This window comes from Culex pipiens, chromosome 3, assembly GCF_016801865.2.
Source record: "Culex pipiens pallens isolate TS chromosome 3, TS_CPP_V2, whole genome shotgun sequence".
NCBI lineage: Eukaryota > Metazoa > Arthropoda > Insecta > Diptera > Culicidae > Culex > Culex pipiens.
In genome coordinates, this window is record NC_068939.1 from 76,011,616 (window position 1) to 76,028,410 (window position 16,795).

Sequence of the window (16,795 nt, forward strand, 5' to 3'; positions counted from 1 at the left end):
TGTTCCAGCCAGTTTTTAACAGAATATTCCACAATATTTCAGCTGAAAACAAGAAATTTTTAGTTAATTTTCTGAAAAAAATATTCTAGCAGTCGACTGCTAAAATTTTTTTCGGCCATTTAACCAACAAAAAATGCAATTCCAACTATTTTTTTAGTTAATTTTAGTAACTGGTGGTCAGCAATTTCGGGTTAACAAAATCAACAATCGGTTGTTGAAAGAAAGCTGTGTAAAAAATTAACTCATACTTTTAGTTAAATTAACCAAGATTTTCTTAGATTTGCCCCGGCCGGTCTCTCCGTGTAGCCTAATCATATCTCGTCGCCATCGTGCTAACTTGTCGTACGTGCATTTTGGGCCAAATTGAGTTAAGAACGCCATTTTGTGCAGCTCACAATGCCTCACCTTTTGACCTTCACAGATCCCCAAAATTCGATTTCAATCCTGAGATAATCATCAAAAACCGAAAAAACTCCGTGCATTTTTGTCACTTTACATATGAAAGTAGTTTCAATCTTGTCGTGCTATCTTGTCACTCCATGAAAATTGATGTAAGTGCGACAAAAGGCCAAAGGGATTTCAGTCCAGGAAAGTCAGGATGCGTTTGTCGCACGTACAAGCTAGACTACTGTAAACATTTGTATTTATAACTCGGGACTCCAGCAACCAACTTCAACCAAACTTTGGGACAATGCACAGAATGGTGAGCCAAACAAAACGTGTTTGTTATTGTTTACATTGCGTGCTCTCGTTTTTGAATATTCAAGGTCAAACATTAAAACGCGTTTTTCTCGGAACGTCAAAATGGCGGGTGCGACAAGATAGCACGACGACGTCGATCTGTCAATAAGTGACTATTATGTAAAATTGGCCGGAGAATACGATGGTGAGGTCAAAACAAAAATTGAGCTGTTTTAATTCAATTCAATTCGTTTTTATTAGTGAATAATCATGTTACAATTTGTTCATTTGCAGTACATAACAGAGTTTTGGAGTTTCTTTCAGTTGTGTGTTAAATCTCAATCCATTTTGGAACGATTATTACTTATCACTACACAGAAAAAAAAAGTTGAATTTTGGAATGTTGAAAATTTGGAATGTTGAATATTACCTCTTTATTTGTGTAATATTACATAAAAAAAGTGTAAAAATGTGAACCTGATGAATATTCATCAAAAACTGATGAAAATTCATCATTTTCTGGGGTAAAATTTATCATTTATTTTGCCACAAAATCTGTCACAATTTCCTGATGAATATTACCATCATTTTTTTTCTGTGTAAGAGATTACCAAGAGTTAGAAAAAATGGAAAAAAAAGCTTACTGATTGAGCTGTTTTAAGATACGGTCATTTGAAGGTTTTATTTGTGCAAATCAAGTGAATAAATATCTTAATTTTAATTATGATCACAGAAATGGAATCTACATCCGATTTCGATCAAAATTGAGCAAATTTAAAACCTTCTAAGATTTGTGGTTCCTAAGCTATCTCTGTTTGAAAATAGGGGTTTCGCTCAAAAATCGCCCAGTAGTCGATTATTTTTGTGAGGTATCGAGATTTTTGCATGTTTTGATCTGGGTGATGAATAGAGAGAATGCGTAACGTGATTTTCGAATGATACCACTTTGTTCACATCTATAAATTAGGAGGCTGTTCAAGCATAAGCATGACTTTTTTACTGGTAAATGAGCTGTTTCATTATCAGTATTATGTGTTTTATTTTGTCTAGTTTTTGACAGTTTTTGCTAAGAAATAGTGTGGATTTTCTCTTTTACGGATGACGAAGAACTGCGGTGAGAGTGTCATTCCGATGTCGCAGATAAATTCCCTGACTGATTTTGAAATCCTGCAGCTCTTCCTGGTCCAGCGAAAAAACATCGCTAATTCTAGTGAAGCTGATCCAATAAACAGAGAAAATTTTCAATAAACATGTAGGTTTTCTAACGGAATCAAACAATAACTTTAGACAGTTTCTGGATGGATGCAACCGCATCGACTCTGTAAACATCTTCCATTCATAATTATAAAAATGACTATCATGCCTTCAACTTTTTTAAAATTTCCTGACTTCATTTCCATGTCTTCAAAATCCACACATTTTTAATTTTTGCAAAAAAAAATACAATTTTTAATTTTTACTCTCCACTTTTGACGAACAGTAAATTGGTTCCACTTTGACAATTCAAAATTGAGGCCGTTTTGCGAACCGCTACTTAGCACCCAGGTTTTGTTAGTATTCATAGCCCTGCCAAATTTGAGCAGCCTCGGAGAAAGTAATTTTCAGATGCTGTTCTGCTTCAGATGGAATAACCCAAATGTTATTGATTATTTTTACTATCCCCAATGTTCGCTAGACCTACTTATAAGAAAAATTTCTCAGTTTTTCCAAGGCAAAAATAAATTAATTACGAAATGGGAACTGTTGAGCACAGTTTATAATTTAAATTTTTTTCAGCAATTTTTCTCTAAAAACTAACTTAATGTGGATGATGATGATTCGAAATCCAGACTAGCATATCATTTTCGTTATAGCTGACAAAAAATCATGTAATAAGTTGAAAATGAAGAAATATCATCAGGATGCAGTATTAACAGTCAGTTTTAAGACAATGCATGCAAAATATGTCTTTTCTAACAATTTTTCATCAGAATTTGCAATTTAAAATGACTTGTTGTGCTTCAAATCTCGGACACTGATAAAAGCTGATTCGAATTCCGGACACTCGTTTTTGATAATGAATCGCACAAATTTGGACTGAAATGTTTGTCAATGGCATTTTTAGGTCTCAAATAAGCTGTTAGCATCTAAACAATCGATATTTTATATAAAAATTTGCTTGAATTTAAAGAAAACAAAACCATCAATTTCTGCTTTGCCTTCCCGGTGCTTCGGACGCCTATGAAATATTTCACGTGAAATGTTTCACATTTTTGGTAATCTTATAAATTTATTTTATCTAACTGTTTTGACATTAACTACCGCGTTCAAACAAACTTTAAATGAAAGTTGATGTTAGAATTCATCAAATAACCCATTTTTGACATTTATAATGCGAACTTATATCCAAATAATTGATAAAACAAGATGAGGTGTGTCCGGGTTTCGAAGCGTCCGGGAATTCGAATCATGACGTTACATGAAAAATCTTGCTAAATTAGAAAAAAACAGAAGCTCAAATGTGTAATAGCTCAAATGCAACAATTTTCATAAATTTGTTAACCTAATCTCACCCCAGATCTAATGTCACCCCTGCCCAGTAAAAAAAATCATGGTAAAATTACATCAGGGAATGATTTATGACAGTAAAAATGTGTGATTTTACCGATAAAAATGTGTAATTTAACATTCTTTCGTTGTAATGCCACTTTTTCCAGCCTAAATTGAAGTAATATTACATCATAAAAATGAAAGCTTCCAAGTTTACACATTTTTTTTGCTTTGTGTTCACGCTATATAATATATTCCAAATAGTTTACAATCCACTAAAACTTATCGAATCAAACTCACCATCTTGATCCATCAATTTAGTTACATTAGAAACTAACCAATCGATCGTGATGTTTGTATCATTTTTTAGTTAGCCCACATATAAAGAGCACGATGCAATACCGGAATAATTTGTGAAGTGTTTGAATTGTGTTGAATTTTCAAATCATAGGTGTCCGGTAGGGTGACAAGAAAAATGGGAAATTTTGGAATATACGGAGTCACTCTTCCTGGCACTATACTTTAGGCAAAATTAAGCATGTTTGTTAATTTTGAAACAAATAGGTTAATGTTCAGGGGTTGTTAAAAGTAGAAGTATGTTTGGGAAATTTCGAAAAAAAAATGTATGAAGAAAGATAAATTCATTGATTTTTCCCAGAAGGTGGTGTTGTTAGTTGTGGGCAAATTTTGTCAAGAAGAGATTCTAACATGAAATATAATGCTCTACAATTTTGACCAAGAATTCAAAGCGATTCGAGATGATGCTGAAAAGTTATTAGCGATTTAAAAAGCCGTTTTTGTATGAAACATTTTTTTTCAACATCTTAACGTTCCGATTTGGGGTGGTAACCCTTAAGTTCATTTGTTGTTGTCAACCTAGTGTACAATCTTTAGACAAAAAGCAAAAAAAAAAGCAAAGCAATCCACTTTAACGACCCCGGGTCTTTTGTGGGCTCTGTTGCAAGTTTCTGCTCATTTCTAGGCGTCGAAGGTTATGGGAGTAGTTATTATAACTTATTGGACATCATAAGTGCAGTGCTTCTGGGAACGCGCAGTCCTGTTTTTTCGCGATAATTTTCATCGTAAATGATCGTAAAAATTTATTCCAACTGGCATCGATCGATTTTATGAAGAGTAAAGCGTCATTTATTTACTATTTTTGAAATTTGCTCGCGTTATCTAAATTGTAAAAACAGTAAAAATATACTGATAAGTCCAGCCCATAGCACTACTGCTCGGCTGGCACGCGTTCGATAAAAAAAACTTTTTAAATAATCAATTATCTATCTTTCCGCAGCCGGCTGCCTAAGATTTAAAATTTTCAACCGATAAACAAAATGCTCATGGTCACATCACTGCCACTCGTGAATCCTGACCTCATACCTATCTACTAACCCCCTCAAAACTCATGTGATACTTTGTCGGAGATGCAGTCGATTGGGCGGTCTCTATCACTCAAGTATCGGACTAACATTCCCATCCACTTCCCCGTGACCCTACCACTGGTCGTGGCCGGCGCCGGTATTGATCAGCATGATAGGGGCCTTTGAGAAGTTGCGAAGCGAGGAAAGATAGCTCCCACTTATCTTCCACGGCTCGTGGATGTAACTTCTGGAGGTCCTGGTCAATGACGGAGTAGCAACTGCGGGTGGGTACCTATGCTTATGCTTATGCTTATGCTTATTTCTAGGCGTCGAAGGTTATGTGTGGTGAGTCACTCAAAACCTCTTTTACGTAAATGGACCAACGTTTTACTTCCCCATCCGATAGAAGGCCAGGAGGATATGGTGGGAATCGAACCCGCGCCCCATGGCAACTAAGGGATCGGCAGCCGAAGCCGCTAACCACCGCGCCACGAGGCTCTTTTGATATATGATATATGAGATCCAAATTGATTTTACGGACAAGTTTTTATATGAATGAATTTTTTGTAATTTTAATCAAAAATGGAATGAAATTAAAATGTTTTTAAATTGTACGGCCGGGCGGGCCGGGAACCGTGGTATAAAGGTAAGCGTGATTGCCTCTCACCCAGTCGGCCTGGGTTCGATCCCAAACGGTCCCGGTTGCATTTTTCGAGACGAAATTTTTCTGATCACGCCTTCCGTAGGACGGGAAGTAAATGTTCGCCCCGGACTAACCTAACGGGTTAGGTCGTTAGCTCAGCCCAGGTGTAGGAGCCGTCTCCCTGTGTCCTGTCTCTGTGGAGTCGACTAACAATCCAAAGGTCGTCAGTTCGAATCCCGGGGTGGATGAAAGCTAAGGTGTAAAAAGAGGTTTGCAGTTGCCTCAACAATCAAGCCTTCGGACACCTAGTTTCGAGTAGGAATCTCGCAATCGAGAACGCCAAAGCAATGCTGTAGAGCGAATAATTTGATTTTGATTTGATTTTTAGATTGTAAGTAACAAAATCAGCATTTAAATGAAACTTACTAACCTTATTAACCTAGGCTCCCTGCCCCTCCTATAACTAAATAGCTGTACGGTGAACCAAAGTTGGTTTAAGGACTATAAATTGTAAGTCTCTGCTATCAAACCTTTGAACTATGTACTAATAAACAAAATTTTCAGCTTTAAGCTTACTCCAAGAATCTTCTCGAGTTTGACTAAAAGAGGTCCGACATAAACCGGTTCACACCATCAGCAACAATCATACTAGAGTAAAAGTTTTGATTCTTGTGAATGAAATCCGAGATTGAAAGCAGGCTTGAAATTAAAGTTTTTATACGTTTCTAGAAGAAATTACAACTTTTTCTGGAGATTTTTCAGTACATTTCACTTCTCAAGAATTATCTTAAAACTACTAAAAAGTATTTTTTATTTACAATAATTTCTAATAATAAGGTAGCCCCCATCGAGTGGCCAAAGCCACCCCAGATTATCGAAACTATCCAGCTGGTGGCGTGCACAGCATCGTTACGTCGACATCGTTGGTGAAGACACTCTTCAGGCTGCCATCGGTGATTTCCACTGTTAGCGAAACCGTCGCGGTAGCACCGTTCAGGATCTGGGCTGAAATTCCTCCCTTCCGAATGTTGGTGTTGGCCATCTCGATCTTCACGTAGTTGATGAGTGTGGGCTAGTTGGAAATGATTGCAGTTAGAATGATAACACTCATTAGTGCTAGAAAATCTTCAGAGATTACTAAACTTACACTTTGCAAACTAAACACGACGGGACTTTTTTGTCCCTTGAAGATTCTTTTGAAGAAGCATGTAGAATCACCCGCGACAAAAATTCCAAACTCTACCAAAGTCGGTTGAGTCGTCCGAAAGCGTGCCTCACCACTTGGTACCAAAATTACGACTAACAGAGCCGTAACTCCAGCGAGGAAGCACCCACCAGCCATGATGATGACGAACCTTGTCACAGCATTGTGCTCTCCAGTGGCACTGACCCCGGCCATCAGTCTGAAGATGGTTTTATAGACCTGCCGAAATTCGGGTCAGGTCACCAAGAATTTTCGTCGACCCTGCAATCTTCCGCAACGTGGCAATTTTCTGTTCTTCCCACGGCCACGTTGACCGCTGGTACGTAATCTTTTATCATTAAAATTTACAGTTAGGAGAAATTTCGTAACTGCCGCCGCCGGGAACCGGTTCCAAATTGGTCGATTAAAGTGCGATGTCCTGTTTTTATTTCGGGAAGTGCGTTTTGAGAACGGATGAGAATTATAAATAAAATATTTTCTTGTTTTATTTCTTATGTTAAATTACTAGCAGAAAGAAGGTGGGATGAATAAATTTAAAAGATTATTTCGATTTCAATCTAGGGAAAAGTACTTTGTACAATCAACAATCAAGGAACAATCACGTTTTTCATTCCAAAAGAGCGCAAAAAAATCATAATATTTCCCTATCCCCACCACCCTCTCTGGGCCGGATATTGCTCTCGTCGGAACCATGTCCCCGTAACAACTAGATCCGATGATCATCCCCGCAGTTCATATCCTCTTAATGTCGACCGCGGGAGCGCTCTGTTTTGTGTCTCATCGTTACAATAAAGATTTACCTCCCAGGAGAAAGATAAAAAAAAGCAAAGATGACAACACAAAGAAATAAAAAGTGTCCCTCTTTTGGCTGCTGGCACCACAACACCAAAATCAATAGAAGGCCCTCCCGGGACCGAGAGGAGAGTTTCTTTCTTGGTGTCTCCTCTCTGTTCCGAAACAGATGTCCTTTTTGGGGTTTTGGATGAAACTCCCGGGACCGTGGTGTAGGGGTAAGCGTGGTTGCCTCTCACCCAGTCGGCCTGGGTTCGATCCCACGAGACTTGTCTGATCACGCCTTCCATCGGATGGGGAAGTATATGTTGGCCCCCTGTCTAATCTAGAGGTCGTTAGCTCAATCCAGGTGTAGGAGTCGTCTCCCTGGGTCCTCGGTGGAGTCACTAATAGGCAGTTGGACTATCAATCCAAAGGTCGTCAGTTCGAATCCCGGGGTGGATGGAAGCTTAGGTGTAAAAAGAGGTCTGAAATTGCCTCAACAATCAAGCCTTCGGACACCTAGTTTCGAGTAGGAATCTCGCAATTGAGAACGACAACGTCCAACAAATTATAGTTTAAGTTTTTGTCTCCCCTTTGATTATTGCTAACTAAATCAGGGGTCAAAGAAATACTTCAAGTTAAAATTAGGGTTTAAAAAAACTTGTACATTTTTTTTAGGAAATTAGGGAGGCTTGATCGCTTTTTTTTATTCGCGCATAAACTTTTTGCATGAGTTGAAACCTGAATCAAACAACTATGTTTGGCCATTTGATCAAAAAAGACAAAGTCCTTTGTCAATAAGTCGTTGATCCCCCGTTAACCCCTGTAGAAACCTGTTCCTATTTCACTCAAATAAGGCCATTGCAAGCAAACAAAATCAAGCTTTTGTCCTCCCAAAAAACTAAAATTAAAATTTGTATTGAAAAAACTTGTAGAATCGATTCTAAATTATTCAACATTTTCAATGAAATAAAGACTTTTGAATATTTTTTTTTATTTTGAGAACCAAGCTTGTAATTTGAAATCTAGTTATTTTTTCTTCGTTTACAGTGATTTTAAGTCGGTTCCGCACAACTGTCTAGAACACAGCATTTTTTTACCCAAACGCTGACAAGATACAGGGATAGTTCTCCCTTTTCTCAATATACTGAATCGCTTTAAGTTATCTATCGCTTATATGCTCGGGTAGTCATTTAGTCTCTATTTTTTGTTTTAAAACAATTACAAGTTCGTTGTTTCTACTGCTTTGATTGTACTAAATCTGAGCTTATTGGAATGAAGCTATGTAGCCTTTAACGAAAGTAAACCTTTCTGGAGTTTTTTTTTGAAAAGGTCCAATAAACCAAATTTTCAGTTTTTGCTTTTTGGGTCTTTTTTAATACCCCTGACTCAAAGCGGTTTCAAAAACACTCAAAAAGCAAAAACTGAAAATTTGGTTTATTGGACCTTTTCAAAAAAACTCCGGCTTTCATTCTATTAGAAATAAGGCCTTTGCAAATATTTTTTCAAAGTTTATGTCCTTCAAAATTGGTCTGAAAAATCGGGGGCAAAAAAATATTTTTCCAAAAAACAACAAAATTTCCATGAAAATAGAAATCTTATAAACTGAAAACAATCGAAAATGCATTTTTCTGCATTGATAATCATATTTGGAGCCTAACATTTCAAAAGGGCACATAACTTTTGTTAACAATAGTGTATCCCTTTCACTCAAATGACAGTTTACATAAGGTGTGAAAGGGAAACACTCTTGGTTAAAAAAGTTATGTGCCCTAATGAGATGGCAAGCACGATTTAGCATGTTTGGGCTTGTTTAAAAATGTTTTGAATTTTTATGAAATCCCAATACACAGCACCGCAAAAATTTTATTTTTCATTAAAATGTTGAAACCATGGCTCGTAATTTCAATATTTGTACTTTTTTATAAAAACTAAAAATAGTGTTTTTTTTTGCAAATCAAGTTTTAGTGACAAAAAGTTAAATAAAAAATAAAAAAAAAATAATTGGACAAACTAATGATGCAAAATGGCTTCTTTGTGCATACCGAAAGCACCACAAAAGTTTCAGCCGGATTAAAAAATACAAAAATTAAATTTAAAAAAAATACCGATTTCGTAGAGAATTGCTCTTCATTGAAGTCAGTCCTGTATTGGAAAAGGTCAACTAAAATAATATTTTTTTGAAAAAGTGTTTTACCATCCTCACTGAAGTAAGGCTATAATCCTGCAGGTTGCATTTGACTCGGTTTAGGGTCCCATACGTCGCTATTGATTTTCATAAACTTTCGATGAGTTTGAACTAGTTATTTATAAAAATGTGTATTCGCATAAAACCGGATGATTGATAAATTGCTATAAATCGTACCAAATATGATCATGTGTTTCCATGTAAAATTATCATTTAAACCCAAAATATGAGCAAAATCGATTTTTCGACACTTTGGGTCAATTCTAAGGGCAGATTCAGATTCAGCGGGCAAAATTACATCGAAATACATATATTTGGACAATTTTCGAAATTCGTTAGGGTGGTCCCATAAGGTTTTCCCTTGAAAATTAGACTTTTTCAAATAAAGATATCTAGAGTTTAAAGAAAAACACCCTTGGGATTTTTTCAGCGTTTGTAGTGCTGGAACTCCTCTTTCAAATGCAACCAAGTGCTTAAAATTTGGCTTGCTTTGATATTTAAGTTTTAAATTTGCATCTTTTTTACCTTCAAATCGCTGTAACTTTTGACCCTTAAGTCCAAATCAACTTGTCAAAAAAAAAAAAAAAAAACTTTTGTTTTTTAGAGCTCTAAAAGTGCCCCGAATACCACTTTTCTCTAAAACTCAACCCTGAATTGCCACGTTCAAAAAACTGATTTGTGAAGGTTTGCTCAGATGCTTTCTATAAATTTGGTCCTGGAAGGCGTAGATTACGAGATAAAATGTTGATGTCTTCGACAAAATTGTTTGGATTGGCAAGCCCAACAACTTTTTAGAAGAAAAGAAAAATCCCAAAAATATTCCTGAAAAGTTAGATTTTCAAAATCACCCTAATCGTGAACCACCCTAATTTCCAACCAAACCAAAAGTCGCCCCTTTCTATATGCAACAACTCTTCTGAAGGCATCAAAGCTCCAAAACTTCATCATTTTTCGGAAAATCCATTTTCCACTTAATTTTGCGATCTGGACCACTGTACACTGTATTTAGTTATGACCATCCCAAGTAACAAATGACATGCTTAGTATTCTTATAAGTTTTTATTAAAGTTTTAAAAAGTGCAATAAAGTATTACTAAGGCTTTGATTAAAACCTACTTGTTATATGGTCACAAAACTTAATAATAGTTTCAAGATTTCTTCAAGATTATGTTAAGAATTATATATTAGGTTTTAATTTGGTTTTATTCCTTACACTTTAAACTATCTTGAAGAGGTTGTTTTGTTGCCAAATAACTTTAACGAAGTCTGCCTTAAATCAGTCCCGTCTTCAAAGAGCATTTTTACAATCCTGTAAGACTTAAACTGTCAGTGTCTCTGCAACTTCGTTCGGTGCAGAACGTGAAGCTGTTTCCTAAACAATTATTCATGAATATTCAGTTAGACTATTCATTGCTACATTCAAGGTGTAATAAAAATGGGTTTTTGTTGTTTCTTATTGTGTTTTAGTTTTGATGAAAAGAATAATACATAATATTTTTCTGAAATAGTTATTACTGTTGTGCGCCTTGGAGTTGGCTCCAAAAAAGTGCTTTTAAAGATTTAGTGAATTTGTTTTCACCTGTCTAAACACATCCGACTCCGCCTGCGGTTCTTACATGGTGGGAAATAATTCTATATTAAAAGATAATAATATGAATTTATTTCCGATAAAGTGTGCTTGATTGATATTTTTTGGGAAACACGTCTGGAGCATCATTTGGAAAGGTCGCAAAAGCATTTTGATAGCTGGAACTGTTTTGCAAATTCTGAAAGAAAAGGTAACTATCTAACAAAACCCGTAGTGTTAAAAGGTAACCGGGAAGCCAGCTTTTGTTTTGTGAAAGTGTTACCTTTTGTATCGAAACTTGTAAAATAGTTCCAGCAGTCAAAATGCTTATCCACCATTTTCCCGTGTTGCTAACGACTATTGAGATTTAACAAGGACTGGCATAAATACTTAAGGTATATAAAAGACTATCCATAAAACTTTATATTCCTAAATTAGTCTTCAATAAAACCCATCAGATCTAGTTTTCTGTATTGTTACGCCCAATAATTGACAGTTGCGCTCAAGGTGTCATTTGTGCTATTGTTGCAGTTTTCTGTATTTTTTGTGAATAACTATTTCAATCAATAATATGGTCTTTTTGTGCTGTCTACTTGTGTAAGTGAAGTGAAAAGTACAAAAACTGCGGTGAATGTTGCGACGATCACTTAACAATAGTGATAATAAGGACAGTGTTTATAAAGCTACACGAATAAAGTTGCGTCAGTTGGTTTTTCATTAAGTGATCTTATGTGTGTTCATAATGTGTGTTTTTAGAATGAATAAATATCATTAAAAAGCAAAAAACCTTCCTGTTTTTTTATTCAGTTATTTTGAAATTCAATTTCTCCACCATCGAAGGCGATCTACTTGCAGCTGAAAAAGTTGCATGTGCTACGGTCCTGCCATGTGCGATTTAATCTTGTAGAAAACCATGATAAAACATTTTGGTTCTGATTAAAGCCCTTATAAGTATTTTATAAATCTGGTATGTTCTGGCTAGTTTTGAGGCAGAACTGCTCAAGAATGAATAGATTTAAAAAATATTTAATCAAGAGCATTTATACTTATCCAATTTCGCCATATTGCTGAAAGAAGCAAGGGGCAAAAACCGCAGCCATATTGAATTTGGAAGCAACAACAAGCAAAAATTATTAGTTTTTGAAAAAATCTCAACTTTTTTTCAGGGAATTGAAAGTGCTTACACTAATTTTTCGAGCTATCTTTGAAAATTGGTCGATGATTTTTTTTGGCATAACTGTTGTGGCTTATTATAAGTATAAACTTCAACAAATATTTCTTAGTTACAATAAATAATATTGCCAAATTATTATCATCTGCAATCAGTCATTGTATTTGCGTATAAGAATAATTTATTTTAATCAAGTAAACTTGTATGTCATTCCCTCTGATATACAACCTTTTGGTTTTACTGCAAAACAAATAAATAAATACTTCATGCTCTGATATAGCATTCAAGAATAATTACAGACTTCAAGAAAACCTTTTTCCAAGCCAAACAGTTTTAATCTTGTTTTGAAGAGCTCTATAATGTATTTATAAAGCACACATTAAAACTGGTAAGTTTTAACATGCTCCTCAAAAATACTCTTGATAACCTCCTAAAATAGTCCATTTTGGCTTTAATGTTGATTTAACTGTTATTTAACTCAGCATGTAGGACCATAAAGCATTTCATTTGAACTTTCTTAAGAATTCTACAGAAACTCTTTGAGACTATTACAAAACTGAAATTGTTACTTGGGCATGTTTATGTTCTTTTTTGAAGCCCGATCTCACTTATTTGTGGGAAAACTATGTCCTGGTCAACAATTCGACCTATTTTTGGATAATTATTTGAAATACCTTCCAAACGAGTTCAAAAATTTGAGTATCTGCCATCACTGTCTCAAGTTTTGATCACGGCTTACGTTATAAACATTTTAGTGGAATTTATGTACTTTTTAGAAGCCGGATCTCATTTATTTGTATGAATACTATTTCCGGAACATAATCCGACCTATTGTTGAACAGGCTATCGATAGAATTTCCAAACGAGGTCAAAATATTCAAGATCTGGCAACCCTGTCTCAAATGATGACCACTTAAGTGATAATTATGTATTTTTCTGAAGCCGGATCTCTTTTATCTGTAGGATTGGCAGGTGGATTATTAATAGATATTTCAAACGATTTAAAAAAAAAGATCTGGCAACCCTGTCTCATGTCTACTACTTATAGATTTTTTTTCAATTTTGTAGATTTTTATGGGAATCTCTTCAAAATAACATTTAAAAACTTCACTTTTTGCTCTAACCAAATATAACCCAAATGATATGGCGTAGGCGCGTCTGAGGAGGCATTCGCACTCCACTCTTCGAGAAGCCCATTTTTCCTTTTTTTTTATATCGCATCAAGCTTTATGTCACTCTTCCTCTCTCCAACAACTCCCTCACTTCTTTAAACGCACTCGAGTACGGAAGGAACTGGCCCGCCAGCCCCAGGTCAGCGGAAACAGTCGCTCTTCACGATTGTGTTTTTCAGTTTGGCGTGTTTTCCTGGATCTGTTCTGGTTAGTGGGAAATACGAAAGAAGTTTGAAGTTGGGGTGCAATTTTATTCATGTTGATTACATCCGATTCCTTTTTTTGCCTTTTTGGGAAAAATTACGCATGAATAATGTGAGTTCTTATTCTTTACGAGTGTCGAACTTCCGATGTATTTTGAATTGAAAGTGTAAAATCACCATGTATTTTGCATAAATACATAAAAACATTTTAGATTTTTCTCATTTTAAAATTTTTCTATTTTGAAGTTTATTGATGAAAAAGAACATCTTAAGATTGCCTTTCCTAAAGCAATCCTTTAACTAAGTTTCCCAGAAGTCTACCAAAACTTCCACCGAAATTTCCCAATTCCTTTGATGTCCGTGCTGACTTTTGCCATTTTCTCCACTCAACCTCAGTCCAGTGTTGCCAACCGACACTTTTCCCCCTCCTGGGCGGTTAAATTCGCGATGCTGTGAGTGCACTTTTTCTTCTAACCCACTCAACTTTGCGAGAGGGGCAGGATAAAATTGATTTCTCATCCGGAACCAGCCCCATCATCCGGAACAACCCCGGGCTGGACCCCACGGGATGAGGAGTGTGTAACCTGTGCGGTGTTGTGGGTATGGGCTTCAGCGCCGCTGGAGTACTTCCAGACAAAGTGGATTTTTAAGGAACATGCAAACACAGCCCGAACCCGGAGTCAGAAGTAAAGTGGGGAGCACTTGAACAGTGGGAAATATTGGTATCAGGGCGAAGCCAAATTGATTTTGGAAATAAATGGTTAGCTTAAAAACATATTAATTTGAGTTTAAAACGTTAAAATTTTTCATTGTTTTTTTTTTCAATCATAAAAACAAAATATTAATCCAAAAGCGTTTCGATCTCACTAGGTTTTTTGGTCAAGTTTTCCCTTGTTTTTGTTTAATTGCATTTGAAGAACCTTCTGTTACCAAGCGGTTGTTGTATAGGTAATAGTTGCAAGGAATACCAAATCTCTACGAACCAGCCATTCACACAAGTTGTAAAATTGTTATTTCTGTAAATAAAATGTATTGAAAATAATACATAATTTTATTTGTGATTTTTGCCATTCTTTAAAAAAACAAAAGAAAAAAACACAGCAAATTAAAAAAAAAATCCGCAAACCTCATTTTCAACCAGTTTTGACTCGATCCTACTGTCCACCCGCGAAGCAGCAAATTCAAAAACGAAAAAAAAGTTGAAAAACACTTTTCCATTAGAAAGGATCAGAGATTTAATCAATTCTTTATCCCTTTCGCGTTTTTTCCCCACTCTCTGTCTTGTTCCGCGACTCAACGCGGGTGAAATTGCGCGCTTGAGCGAGAAAAACCTATCAGCCTTATCCTTACCCCAGCGACTTTTCCGTTGCGGGGGAGGAGGTGGCTGACTAGTCGTTAACGGTGGCGGCGGCTGGTGTGTGTGCTGCAGCATATCCTTTTGAGTCGTTATGAACCGAACTGATTCGCGAACCTCGCGCCAATAGACATTTTGCAGCGTGGCATGAACGAAAAAAGAAATGTGGAAAAAGGTGGAAAATCGAAATAATCCAAACGGGAATAAAGTTTCTTCAAATTATTTCCTGTTTTTCGATGCTTACGCTGAAATTGGATTTTTTTTAAACAGATAACTCGACATGCCGAAGGAATTTGTGTGAGGTTTTATTTTTTTGGGATGTTGGTGCTGGTTGTGGTGCGCTCGAAAGGGATTTTCTATTGGGATTTTCCCGAGTGTTGATCGTGGTTGATTGAGGTCAACCGAGGATTTAGAAGAGATGCTGAATTTGGAGATTTTTTTGCTGTTAATTTATGAAATTTAACCATTAAAGTTTCATACTATTGAACCATAGGTTGCAAAACCATGAAAGGATTACCAGCTTGCTTGATTTTATTATTAAATTATTTATCATTGTAGTAAACAAAAGCACGGTGTGTTTCCTCGAACAAACTTAAGATAAAAAATTCGGCAAGTCTGACATTTGGCACCATGAAAGAAGGGCTCTTTCCCGACATTTTGCCGGGTCCGGCGAATTTTTTCGTCGGGGGGTCTAGAGCAACTTTTTTTTGAAGATTGTTTTCGATTTTCTATGATTTTTCTTCAGAAAAGTCGAAGGAAATCGATAGGTTCATGTTTATATCCAGCAAATTTGTTTTGAATGTGCCCCAAGAGACTCTACATTATATTTATATTTGACCTCCAACAAAAAGTTTCTCAACCAAATTTACCAGATTTCTAGCTTTCTTTGAAATATCCACAAAATCCAAGCTGGAAACCTCAATACAACCGGATAAAAATCTTTTCTTTGCACAATTCGTCATAAAAATACAGCTACAGATTGCTCAGATACAAATTCGAGCTTAAACCATTGTTTAACTTAGAGTATTTCATTTAAATTCTATTTATTACCAAAAAGGTTCCCAACATTATTTTTTCATTCCTCTGCCATACAACACTAAAATATTTTCAAACATTTTCGAATCAATCACATTGTAGAGAACAGTTTTGTGATCAATTTCTATAAAAAAGTATCAATTTTGGTTTAATAAAAGCAGAGATATACCCAATTTCGTAAAAGAAAATGTGATTTTCTACAAAATTTGTGGATTTGATTCCCATAATTTCAAAGAAAGCTAGAAATCTGGTAAATTTGCTTTGGAAACTTTTTGTTGGAGGTCAAATATATAATGTTGAGCCTCTTGGGGCACAGTCATAACAAATTTGATGGATATAAACATGAACCTATCGATTTCCATCGACTTTTCTGAAGAAAAATCCTAGAAAATAAAAAAAAAAATCTTCAAAAATAAAGTTGCTCTAGACCCCCGACGAAAAAATTCGCCGGACCCCGCAAAATGCCGGAAAAGAGCCCTTCTTTCATGGTGCCAAATATCAGACCTGCCGAATTTTTTATCTTGATGTTCTCGGAAAAATACACCGTGAAAAGAACACAAAATTATGCAGAATTTAACACTCAAACGCTCGGGTACTTATGGTAGAATTGACTAATTTGGATGCTTCCGATGCTTGCGAATGATCCAGATTTGTCTATGTTTTTAATTGTCAGATGGGGGAGAAATATTGCCCCCTTTTACCGGAGATATTCCGGATTCCGTTGGGGTACCTCGGCCCTCCTATATGGGGTTTTGGTCAATATAACAAAAACTTTTCCACAGAACAATGCCGGAAATGATGCAAAACTTCAAGGCATCATCCTAATACATCATTTTGCATAGATACATAACATGCTCAAGACCTGCGGGCACCGGAATATGTTCCAACCGGAAACGGTTCACTGAGCTGA

General features: G+C 35.9%; 1 protein-coding gene across 1 annotated transcript; it reads right to left on the reverse strand.

Annotated features, from left to right (window-relative positions):
* Window positions 1-5,905: 5,905 nt before the first annotated feature.
* On the reverse strand, window positions 5,906-6,631 carry LOC120415733 (uncharacterized). Its single transcript, XM_039577329.2, has 2 exons — window positions 6,365-6,631; window positions 5,906-6,289 (listed from the first exon to the last, which is right to left on the reverse strand). Exons 1-2 carry the CDS (start codon window positions 6,614-6,616, stop codon window positions 6,098-6,100), a joined length of 444 nt encoding a protein of 147 aa, XP_039433263.1. The 5' UTR covers window positions 6,617-6,631; the 3' UTR covers window positions 5,906-6,097.
* Between the last annotated feature and the right edge of the window lie 10,164 nt (window positions 6,632-16,795).

Excerpts from the sequence above, each read along its gene's own strand:
- LOC120415733 (XM_039577329.2), bottom strand. The coding sequence starts at position 6,616 with ATGGCCGGGGTCAGTGCCACTGGAGAGCACAATGCTGTGACAAGGTTC. Across the intron at positions 6,290-6,364 it reads TCGTGTTTAGTTTGCAAAGT|CCCACACTCATCAACTACGT; the intron begins GTAAGTTTAGTA and ends ATTTCCAACTAG.